Below are 12,747 nucleotides of genomic sequence, written 5' to 3' on the forward strand. Positions count from 1 at the left end.
TAACTTATAATTCAGCGTCATTCGATAATTCCATTTAATGATGTCCCTAATTTTATATTGTCTCTCTTTATTCCTTGTTATTTTGTCTAAAATTTGTGATGTTTAATTAAAAATGATCTACTTCAAACCTCTTTACATGTGGAGTATAAAAGTGTATACATGAGGAGTACAAGAATGCACTTAGAGGAGTACAAAAATACATACATGAGGAACATAAAAATGCACTTAGAGGAGTACAAAAATACATATGTGAGAAGCAGAAAAATAAATACAAGAGGAGTACAAAAATACACTTAAGGGAGTACATACAGAAAAATATTATGGAAATAGAAACAATAGACAAGAAAAAACTAAAAAAAAATAAATAACATCTCAGCTACTTAGGCAACATGATTAAGCTATATAGTTAAGTGGAAAGTCAACAATATTTTCTCGACGCTTATGGGACCTGTCCATAAGCTGGTCCATTTTTGAAAAAAATATCAAAAACCCCAGATCTACTCGAAATGTACCGGTTGCAAGTCCAAAGCGGTAACTGCAGAGGATAAATGCAACAACGGACGAATATAAATGTAATTTTCTTCCGCTCAGATATTGTGAAAAAACTGCACAAAAGGAATAAGAAAAAGAAATGCGGGACAAAAAAAGCGTTATAAAATCCACCCAGGTTTTTTGTGAAACTAGCCTTTAACTCAAAAAAGCAGCCAGTACTATTTTCTAAGCTTTTCTTTCGACATTCATATAACAAGTGTCTTAGTAGTTTTAACATTTCGTCCAAACGAGAGACCTAAATAGTTCAGAGAAGACGATGCAGAAACGGTTTCAGGATCAAAATTAGTAGGAATAGGAGGTTGTAGAAACAAACCGTAGACGAAAAGCTCAGTTTTAGGAGAGGCTACTTGAAGCATAATTTCAGTGAGACCATAGCAAATTTTATCTACTGCATCTTTAAGAACCTAGATATCATCTGATAGTAGAAGGATATCGTCTACGTAACAGACGTCACTGACATCAATATGCGGCTAAATCAGAAATGAAGGAAAATTATTAGTAACAATTATGAACATTATTAGTTTTTAACATTTTAGCAATTTAACAATTATTTATTTTAACAATATTTAACATTTAACATTTATTGTTAAATTTATTTATTTAATATTTATTAAAATATTTAATTTAATATTTAAATTAATAATTTATTGATAATTTAATTAATAATTAATGATTATTTGACAATTAATATAATTAATTAATAATATAATTAATAATTATATTATTAATTATATAATATTAAATAATAATATAATATAATTGATAATAACATAATTAATAATTAATCAATTAATTATAAATAATAATAATTTCAATATTTATTCTAAAAAAATATTAATAATTAATTAAATATTTAAATTAATATTTAATTTAATATTTATTTTTGGCATTAATGAAAAGAGTGGACTAAGTACAGAGCCTTGTATCCCACCTTTCGGAGTACTGACATTAATTGTGAGGTTGTAGCATATGGATCAGTTTTGGCAATCACCATTATCAGGTGTCAAAATACTTCTCACGAAAGAGGGATGCAGAAAATAATATATTCACCAAACATACCCCGGTGGCAATTGTCCAGAACAAAACTAACTAAATATCCTTACCTTATCAACCATGAGATTTTTCTCCTGTAGTTCTTTTTCTACACTATTAAACTCAGTGGTGAGAATCTCTTTCTGATTTTCTTCTTTGACTCGATCTAGTGACTGCTTTAATGCCTCTATGGCTTCTGGCATAAATTTGACAAGTTGATCTCGTACTAAAGGCCGTCTGATTGTGCTCAATGCATCCTCTGGACGATCCAAATATGAATATGCAATAACCTGAAAAAGAGAAAATGGAATAAGAGCAAACAGAAACAAACCAAATCTACTTCCAAAGTTTTGATATAACCTACTTTATGAGCGTAGGAGGCGTTAAAACACAGCAAAATAATAAATTACAGGATTTCGCCATTAGTAACACAAACCCTCTCTAAAATCAAATAAATGCAATTTCTCATTAAAAATCGATCAGGCATGACTGAGTGACAGAGATTTAGTAGCTCAAATAGGAAATGCAAGAAATAGTTATCAAACCTTAATAAACTACAGGTTATTGGATTGTTGGCATGGGAGGTCGATACCTCTCTTCTATCTTGGAGGGGGGTCTACAACCCGAGTTTATTTCCCAAGGGGAAGGGTCAATACCTCTCTCCTGTCTTGGAGGGCGGTCTAGGCCCCGAGTTATTTTCTTCCCAAACTTACTATTGCTTAACAGAGAAGGAAAAAAAAGATACAATATAGTTGACGGATGATAAAACTAGACTAAGGTGAATGTTAAAGTTAGCATGAGCCATAGAGATAGTAAATATTAGGGAGGATTTGATTATTAGTAGGGATAAAGTATTTCTAGAGAAATGAGTCGTTCAGTTGTCAAATCAATTGAGCTCTATTCTTTAGATTTATACGTATTTAAAAGATTGAAATTAAATAATTGAAGAATGAATAGTTAGAATTAAACAAAACTTAATAATTAGAGCGAACATTCAAACTGAATATCAGTTTATTACAAAAATAAGTGATAACATGATAACAAAATAATATATCCTTTAGATTTATAGATATTTAATCATTTAAATTAAATAATTAAAAAAATTGAATAGTCAAAATTGAACAAAGCTTAATAATTAAAGCCAACAGTCAAAATGAATATCAGCTTATTACAAAAATAATAGGGATAATAGTAATAATAAGATAATAAAAAAAGCTCTATTCTTTAGATGTATAGGTTTTTAAAGCATCTAAACTGAATAATTGAAAAAATTAAACAGTCAAAATTGAACAAAACTTAATAATTAAACCCAACAGTCAAACTGAATATCGGCTTATTACAAAAATAATAGGGATAATAGATGAGATAATATAAAAAACCTCTATTCTTTAGATGTATAGGTATTTAAAGCATCTAAATTGAATAGTTGAAAAAATTAAATTGTCAAAACCAAACAAAACTTAATAATTAAAGCGAACAGTCAAACTGAATATCAGTTTATTACAAAAAAATAATAGTATTAATAACAATAATAAAATAAAAAGCTCTATTCTTTAGAATTATAGTTGTTTAAATCATTTAAATTAAATAATTGAAAAAATTAAAGTTGACAAAACTTAATAGTTTTGTTCAACACGAAGCACGTTTGTGGTGCCTCATGTGTTGTATATATTTAGTTAATGTGGATTTATTGGTTTATGTATGTAGGCTAATGTGAATTTGCTGTTTTTTCTTGCTTTCTTGTTTGTTTTCTTTTTTCCTTTTTGTATTATTTTCTATTCTATTTAAGACAATCTTTTTCTCCAACAAATGGAAAATAAATTTATCATCATGCGGTTAAGGTAGGAAATGAGGTTAGCAACTGGTTTTGTATCTATCCCCCTTTATATGGATCATTTTGATGGACTTCGTCTTAAGGAGCACAGGAAAGGCAATTGAAGACCATGGAATCAAATGGGGAGGAAGAACGCTCCTGGACTTAGATTATGCTGATGATTTAAGCATATTAGATGAAAGTGTGAGCAAAATGAATGAATTTTTAGAGGTTTTACGAGTTCAGGGTGCTAAAATAGGCTTGAAAATTAATGTTAAGAAGACTAAGTCACTAAGGTTAGGAATAAGTGAAGATGAACAGGTGACCTTAGGTAACGAAAAGATTGATCAGGTTGGGAGCTTCAGTTACCTTGGTAGTATTATTAGTAAAGATGGTGGGAGCAGTGAAGATGTTAAAAGTAGAATAGCTAAAGCTCAGGGTGTTTTTTCACAGTTACAAAAAGTTTGGAAGAATAGAAAGATAAGCCTACAAACCAAGATTAGAATATTGGAAGCTACAGTGATGACAGTGGTCAAATATGGCTCTGAAGCATGGACACTCCGAAAAGCAGATGAAAATTTACTAGATGTTTTCCAGAGAAATTGCCTACGGATTGTTCTGGGTACCCGGCTGACTGACCGTATTTCAAACAGTAGGTTGAACGAAAAGTGTGGTTCAATCCCGCTTTCTGGGGCTATAATGAAAGAAAGGTTGAGATGGCTAGGCCACGTTCTACGGATGAAGGATGACAGATTACCGAAGATTGTCCTTTTTGGCCAACCGTCTGGGGCTACACGGAAAGCAGGTCGTCCTTGTCTGGGTTGGGAGGATGTCATAAATAAGGATTTAAAGGAAATGGGAACTTCCTGGGAGGGTGTAAAGAGGGAGGCTTTAAATAGATTAGGTTGGAGGAGGAGCGTGCGTAGCTGTGTTGGCCTCAGGCGGCTTGGTGCTGCAGTGAGTTATTAGTAGTAGTAGTAGTATTATCAATAATTAAAGAGAATTCAGTCATACTGAATATCAGAATATCGGGTCTACGAGTATCACGGTCAGTTTCACAAGCATAATTCCCAAGCATCAGTATTTTGGACCCAAAATTGCAAAATACATTCACCATACAGAATATTCTCAGAGCGAGTATTTGTTTGACATTATTTTTCACCAAAGGAGTTCGGTGACTGATAAACAAACTACTTACAAAGAGTACGTTTCCAAAGACGTACAAAGTGTACGGAGAGTACTTTTACAAAGACGTACCGAACCCGTACAAAGAGTACGTTTCCAAAGACGTACAGAGTGTACGGAGAGTACGTGTACAAAGACGTACCGAAACCGTACACAGAGTACGTATCCAAAGACGTACAGAGTGTACGGAGAGTACGTTTACAAAGACGTACCGAACCCTCAGCTACTTATAAGATATTCTTTTCAACACTCAGTGTATTTAACGACAGCTTTCGTGTTTTCCGAGATTCAAACTTAATCATTTTTATATAAATTTTATATTTTATATAATAAATGATTATATTAAACTATAAATTTCTTAAATTCGGGTAAAGATAAGACCCCAGTTACTCGCCAAAGAGAGGTCTATCAAATACCTTGTGATTGTGGAAATTATTATGTCAGCAGGACCCATCAGAATCTAGACAAACGGTTACAACAGCATAAAAATGACATAGACAAAGCCGTAATTTCAAATAGTTCCAACAACTCCTTTGATTCTGCTTTAGGTTGGCATATATTTAATAATCCGTCCCACATGATACTTTTTGAAAACTCTTCACTCATCAGTAATGATTTGGGAATAAAAGAGATGGTTCGAGAATCAATCAAAATTAATCTCAAAATAAATAATAATATTTCTTTGAACGCGGACTTGGAATACTCACTAAATTCTTTATACTCAAATTTGATTAAATATGATCTAACAAAATATTTCACTAAACCGATTTATAATAGTACTGATCCAACTACGAAAAGGCCTTTGAGACAGGCTAAACAAGCAAGATCAGCTTTAAGAAATTGCATCTAATCATTTTGTTCTCTTTAGTTTGAATGAGCTTATATTCTCATTTCATTCTTTTCGCCAGTCCTGGTTGAACTTCGTTGAAATAAGGATGCTAGGGCTATTTTTAAAAAAAAGTTTTAAAAAGTGTTTTAATTCTTTAGTTTTAATTCTCACAATTTTATTTAAGTTCATTTATATATATATATATATATATATATATATATATATATATATATATATATATATATATATTGCCTCTGAATTATTTGTCTATATTATTTTTTCTATGGTTTGGTAAATGATGACTTATACTTATTGACGACATGACTGCCTGTCCATGGATTATTCTTTATGGTTGATTGTGTGTGGCTATGCTGTTTGACCTATGTGATTGTATGGATGAGTAGGGTTAAGGCCTCATTCAAGTGCTGGTCTATATTAATCACTAATTTAGGAAAACAGTCTTCCTTTTCTCCTTCTGTCTCCTTTTTTTTTTTTTTTTTTTTTTTTTTTTTTTTTTTTTTTTTTTTTTTTTTTTTTTTTTTTTTTTTTTTTGTGTTTGTGCTGTAGCATTGGTGATTTCTCTTTTCATGATATATATATATAGTTTATCTCTTATCCTTGTATTGTGCTTAAGACGGCCCTTGGACAAAGGGGCGAAATATCCACAGAACTAATTTCCACTGTCTTGAAAAGATTTTCCCTATTGTCTCTACTTTGTATTTGTTTGTTACGGAAAGGCAGTGTGGTCTTCGTCGCTATTTTCAAGTAAGCACGTCCACAAAAAAGAAATTATAGATACTGAAAATAATATATCAAAATAATTGAACAACAAGGAACATGTGAACTGAAACACCTGTCATTTCTCGTACTTAAATATTTAATAGTTTTTAGACATTTTTTTATTTTTGCTTCGATAGTTTTTTTAGAGCACTTCGTTCCCAGATATAACGGTTTGGTGTCTTAAATTTTCTCCATAGATGAGAGGGACAAATTCCATAGATGAAATTGGAGTCAAGACTTTCTAGTCCGAAGATAATAACTTTTTACATTTGTGGCCAAAAATGACATTGTTTACATTTGAAACAAACCCCCTAAATGTTTGATAAAATAAAAGTAAATATAAAAATCATTAAGAAAACCAAAATAATGAGGGCGGTTTCCATCCAGCTGAAAAAAACATTGAAAAACAAAAATCAGATATTTCCACGACAAAATTTTGAATTAAAATGGAATATTTGTGGGCATCAAGTCTTGGCTAATTGTAGAAAAAGTCAATCCAAGATAGTCCAATTGAGTGAGAGGCAATTCTGGCATTAGCCCACCTTATTAGGATTGTATAAAAATAGTGTTAGCTCATTTGTTAATAGATAGATATATCTATCTATTATCCGTCCATGCGTCATTTCCTAGGGCCAGTAGAACTAAGGTATATAGTCATAGGGCTAAGATAGCAATAGAACTTGTAGTTTTCAAGCTCCATGCCATCCTCATTACTATAAGAAAAAGAAAAAAAACCTTTTCAAGTAAACGTTAATAAACACAAAAAAAAGAAGAAGAATAAACACACAAAAAAACAAGCCAGGTCAAATGGAAGACTTTTCAAAAATTAGATTAATAAGGATTTTTCTTTTGCGGTTATGGTCTTTTAAAATATGTACTAACGTTGGAAACCCATTCCCTGGGTTCAATAAAATGGTTTTCCGAGTGTGTGCCAAATTGTATATCGAATCGCAAACAATGAACAAGAGTCCATCTTCTAGGCCAATCCTATCCCAGCCCTCTAAACCCATGTTAAGCAAGGAAAACTCACTTTAAGATTTCTAGGAAGAATTCCAGTCCTTTCGTCCATTCTTGTCAAGAAATCTAATGCAGTGTTCGGGTCGTTTTGCCTCAAAGCAATACTTGCAATTAAAGTAACCCTTTGTCTTGAGCTAGCTATGTGATCATTGCTTATAAGCATATCTTCGTTCTTGTTGACTAAATCTAATGCCATCTTGTAGCTTTCAGGGGTATTCTAAAAGAGAAAAAGAATTCAATAAAAAAAATATGCAAGAGTCTGTCAGGGACGTATCCAGGATTTTTGTTCGAGGAGGGAATACAAAAAACGTTTACAAAACGCAGCAAAAAATTTGTTTATATTTGTTTTTGTCACTTTTATACGAGTTTCAGGAGGGCTCAAAACGAGTAGCTGTTGTTGAGACAAAATTTCCTTTCTTCTTCTCGCTGATACAATTTGAGAGTTTGATCGGTTTTCGCATAGATACTTAATTTTCAGATCAAAATGTTGCAACAAAAATGATTGCAGTTTTGACCACGTAGATTTGTGTAGTGTTTTAACTTGTACCAACAGAGAATGCATTTTCACTCATGTCACTCCTGACTTTCGGAAAACAAGTGGGCGTGTGCCAACGAGCACGCCATTATCGCTCCCTGATGGACACGCTTATCGGTGTCAGCGACAACCTTGCAAATATCAGGCAAAAAATTGTTTCCAATCTCTGCTAAGCTTTCAATCACCAGAATTCAATCCCCAAACCCCCCCCCCTCCCTGAATACCCCCACTTTAGTATCCCTTTTTTGTTTCCCTCCCCCTCCCATACGGACGTTTCCCCAACCTTTTCCCACCATACCCTGGCATAAACTTTTTCGAAATTTTCAGATAGCAAGCAGAATGATCCACACGTGTTAGCTCCATGCAGAGTTCTCAAAACTTCAAATAGTGAGACAAATACTAATATATTTTCTGCTCCTTTGTCACCGTTTCCGTCTCGTAACCGTTTTGCAGCCCTTCATGATGAATCAGATAGCCTAGTTATTGCATTAGATAAGCCTGAAGTTTTTCGCCCGCCTAAAAAGACCTTCCCAAAACAGACAAAAGTAAACAAACGTAAAGTTATTGAAAAAGAAGTCCCTCGATCACATTTTCATTTTCCTTCTCTTTTAACTTTAAATGCGGAAAGTCTCAACGTTGATAAAATGGGTGAACTTGAGGGTTAGGTTCAAGTAACCGGAGCTGATATTATTACAGTTACGGATGTACATAAACAAAGTCCTGAACATCTTACAATACAAAGTTACAAACAATTTATTAAACTAGGACATCCGAATCATCCGTTAGGTAAGAAAGGTGGCGGCGTAGCCTGTTTCGTACGTGAGCAGTTGGCGCTGCGGTGCCAAAAAGTCCTGAACGTCTTACAATATAAGGTTACAAATAAATTTATTAAACTAAGACATCCGAATCATCCGTTAGGTAAGAAAGGTGGCGGCGTAGCCTGTTTCGTACGTGAGCAGTTGGCGCTGCGGTGCCAAAAAGTCTTGAACGTCTTACAATACAAGGTTACAAACAATTTATTAAACTAAGACATCCGAATCATCCGTTAGGTAAGAAAGGTGGCGGCGTAGCGTGTTTCGTACGTGAGCAGTTGGCGCTGCGGTGCCAAAAAGTCTTGAACGTCTTACAATACAAGGTTATAAACAATTTATTAAACTAAGACATCCGAATCATCCGTTAGGTAAGAAAGGTGGCGGCGTAGCGTGTTTCGTACGTGAGCAGTTGGCGCCGCGGTGCCAAAAAGTCCTGAACGTCTTACAATACAAGGTTACAAACAATTTATTAAACTAAGACATCCGAATCATCCGTTAGGTAAGAAAGGTGGCGGCGTAGCGTGTTTCGTACGTGAGCAGTTAGCGCCGCGACACCAAAAAAGCTTCCGAGATCTGTAACTGGTATTGTTATTGGAGTTTTTTATTGCTCACCCAGTATGGCATCTTTCCAAAAAAAGGTCTTTGCTCAAAAGTTAGCTTTGTGTGTTGATTTCATTATTTCTAAGTACCCGAATGTCGGAATTTACATTACTGGTGATAAGAACAATCTAAGAATTGAAAGCTTCCTCAGAAATTGTCAGAATAGAAATTATAATATTCTGAAATTTGTCAGAATATTATAATGAACCTCAAGACCTACCTCCCCTTGGTGGTAGCTACCACTACATGATAAAGTGGGCCCAACTACCTTCGTATAAAGTAAAATATGTAGTTGAGAAAGTTTCCTACCGACAAATCGGACAGGGGTCTCTTGGAATTTGGAAATTGGATTACATCCGAGTCCCGGGGTGAGGTAGCAATTTTAGAGTCCTCCGATGAAAAAGCTGAAATTCTGCAAGATAAATTAAGAAACAAACATGAAGAATGCTTTCCTGAGAAAACTTCCAAGCGGTGCAACACAGATCGTCCTTACATAACCCAAGAAATTAAAGATTTGATTCGGTATAAAATTCAACTAAGAAAAGAAGGGAAAATAGGAAATGCTAATATGCTCCGTAACAAAATACGTAAAATGACAAGAAAAACTGCAGCTGAGTATTACCACAAAAAAATTGATAACCTTTTTGAATCAAAGCCTAGCATGTGGTATGAGGAAATAAAACGAATTTGAGGAAAATCCCCGAGTAGTGTTGATTTTTGTTCAGATTCTAATGACGAAAAAGTTGCTAACCAGTTAAATGGTCATTTGGCCAGAATAATCCAATCTTTTCCGCCTCTTGATGTAAATAAAACGACCCAAGAGTATCAGAAAATACCACATGAGGACATACCTTTACCTACTATTTCTGAGGATCAAATTTTTAGTAAAATAAAGAAACTTAAACGAACTAGTATAACTCCCATTGATATTCCGATTGAACTTATAAAAGCATTTCCTGACAAATTGACTAAGCCACTAACGCAAATTTTTAATTGCATTTCAACTTCTTCAGTTTACCCACAGATACGGAAAACGGGGTATGTTACTCCAATCCCTAAAAAAGATACTGAACTTAATTTCGACGGCGTGAGACCAATCACTTTGACCCCCTTGCTCAGCAAAATGTACGAAAGCTTTGTAGCAAATTGGCTAAAAGCTGAAGTTGAACCCCTACTTGATCCTCATCAGTACGGTAACAGAAAGAATACATCAACATCCCATTATCTAGTCAGTCTTTTACATTTTATTTTAAGCATGTTGATGAGCCTGGTAAATGGCTAAACTTAATAACAATTGATCTTTAAAATGCTTTCGATCTGATTGATCATAATATTATAATTTCAAAGCTTTTAATTAATTTTAGAGTGAACCCTGCTGTTGTGAAAATCATTCAGTTTTTTAATAAATAGGTTCCAAATTTTAAAATATAAGAAGTCTTTCTCTGAACCTGAGCCAGTTTTTTGTGGTGTACCTCAAGGTACCACCCTGGGTCCTATTCTTTTTCTAGTTATGATTAATAATATTGCTAGTGATTGTGAAGTCCGTTGGAAATATGTTGATGACTTTACCCTTGGAGAAATTTGTGAAGCAAATTAATGTAGCAAAGCTCAAATTTTAATTGATAATGTGAAGACTAAAGCTTCCTTTTCAAATATGACAGTAAATGACAGTAAATCTTATATTTTAACTTTTCATTTTTAAATTCTTCTGAACCTAATTTCCTACCAACTATCTCTGATTCTCTTAAAGTTAGTAAGCTTAAACTCTTGGGAGTTATTATAAGCAGTGATTTAAAATGGGAAGCAAACACAACTAGTTTAGTAAAAAGGGTTAATGCTGGGCTGCACATGCTCAAGCTTATGTCGAAACATAGCACCCCTCCAGATCACCTCCTCCGAATATTTATATCTTTTATTCGCCCAATTCCGGTATATGCAGCTCCTGTATGGCATTTTGGACTGACGGTTGAGCAAAGCTCCAGGTTCGAAAGAGTTCAGAAAAGCGCTCTAATGATAGTTTCTAAGCAGGCAGAAATGTTGTATGAAGAGCTGCTGACAAAGTTTAAAATACAAACTCTGGAAAAAAGAAGAGAGAAACTCTGCATGGATTTCAGAAGAAAATCTCTGATCTACCCAATCCACAAAACCCTTTTCCCCCCTCAATCCACAACAAAGCGACTCCCGCACAAGGTGGCAGTGCCTGTTGACAAGATTCAGCCGGTACGCTGTGCCCACCAGCGGTTAGTGAAGAGTTTTATGCCAAGTATTGTAAAAATGTATAACGAAAATCTGGAGGATTGATAAGCGTTTTGTTTTCTTGGTTGTTTTTTGTTGTTGTTTTTTTGCTTCGCTTTTTAATGTGACTATACCAAAGAAATTTGGCAGTGCCATGAAAATTGTGGTGTCAATAAAATCTTATCTATCTATCTAACTTTAAATTTTACTTTCGGGCGGGAGGGATCTATCCTACACAAAAGGGGAGCTTTGGAAATCCCTTTGTACACCTTGATTGGGTTTCTGCAACAGTGCTGGAAATTCAGAAGCATATATTAATTTTGAAAGTTTAGAAGAATAATAAAAATAAACAATACTGAAAATTGTCGAAAAATCCAAGAAAGACAACAATAACAATACAAATGATAACGAATACTCAGAGGTTCATCTCTCTTGATTTTTTCATTGTCTAAAACAGATCCTACTGCCCCCAACCATATTAATGACTCATTTGGCAACAATTTTGCATTAGTTCCTTAATTATAAAATTAGGGTCTTTTTTAAGAAGAAAATTAGATTTATTAATTAGCACTGCTTTTGTTTGCCTTTTACAAGAATCCAGAGATGCATATTTCTCCATCTTATATATTAATTAAAAATGATCAACAGTTCTCATTCAAATTAATCTGTTCTCAAAAAGAAACAACTTTTTTACTTATCCTCTATGGTTATAGCACTTACCCCAAGCACAATCTCAGCACTTACCCCATATGCCCCTTTCCCATATTGGCTCTGGGTTTACTTGGTATTACATTTGTCGTTGATAATTTAACAATCATTTAACCTTATGGTTTTTGGGATCTAGGGTTCTAGCACTTACCCCTAGAACAATCTCAGCATTTACCCCATATGTCCCTTTCCCATATTGGCTCTGGGTTTACTTGGTATTACATTTGTCGTTGATAATTTAACAATCATTTAACCTTATGGTTTTTGGGAAATGCACAAATATTTCTTGAAAAAAAAAGTCCATTTAAAGAAATTTCGTTCTGTGTTAAATAAGAGAGCTTTTTCATTTTCTCTCTTTAGTAGAGGTGTCAAATATTGTTTACTTGATACATTTTTTCTTCAAAAATTCATTATCAAAAATGAATGCAGTGAAAAAAAAATCAATCTGAAGATGGTTTAAATAGAAGAATTAGCAAAAAAGTTTCTAGACGGTTCTAAAAGAGTCAAAATTGCCCAATTTTCAGACGACCACAAAATATAAACTAAAAGAAGGTGGGCATATATTTCTTAGTTTTGCACTTATCAATATTAGTAAATCAATTAAATTATATCACTTATATCAATTAATCGCTTATATCAATTAAAAGAA

The 12,747-nt window shown here is 33.6% G+C and overlaps 1 protein-coding gene across 1 annotated transcript in view; it reads right to left on the reverse strand.

The window, feature by feature from the left end:
- The window catches only part of LOC136027897 (pentatricopeptide repeat-containing protein 2, mitochondrial-like), a 60,433-nt gene that overhangs the window by 18,383 nt on the left and 29,303 nt on the right, over positions 1-12,747 (reverse strand). The window contains exons 5-6 of the mRNA XM_065705327.1: positions 7,222-7,425; positions 1,656-1,874 (exon numbers count right to left, since the gene is read on the reverse strand). Of these exons, the coding sequence (XP_065561399.1) occupies positions 1,656-1,874; positions 7,222-7,425 (423 nt within the window). The remainder of the gene's footprint in view (positions 1-1,655; positions 1,875-7,221; positions 7,426-12,747) is intronic.

This window comes from Artemia franciscana, chromosome 6 (assembly GCF_032884065.1).
Source record: "Artemia franciscana chromosome 6, ASM3288406v1, whole genome shotgun sequence".
NCBI lineage: Eukaryota > Metazoa > Arthropoda > Branchiopoda > Anostraca > Artemiidae > Artemia > Artemia franciscana.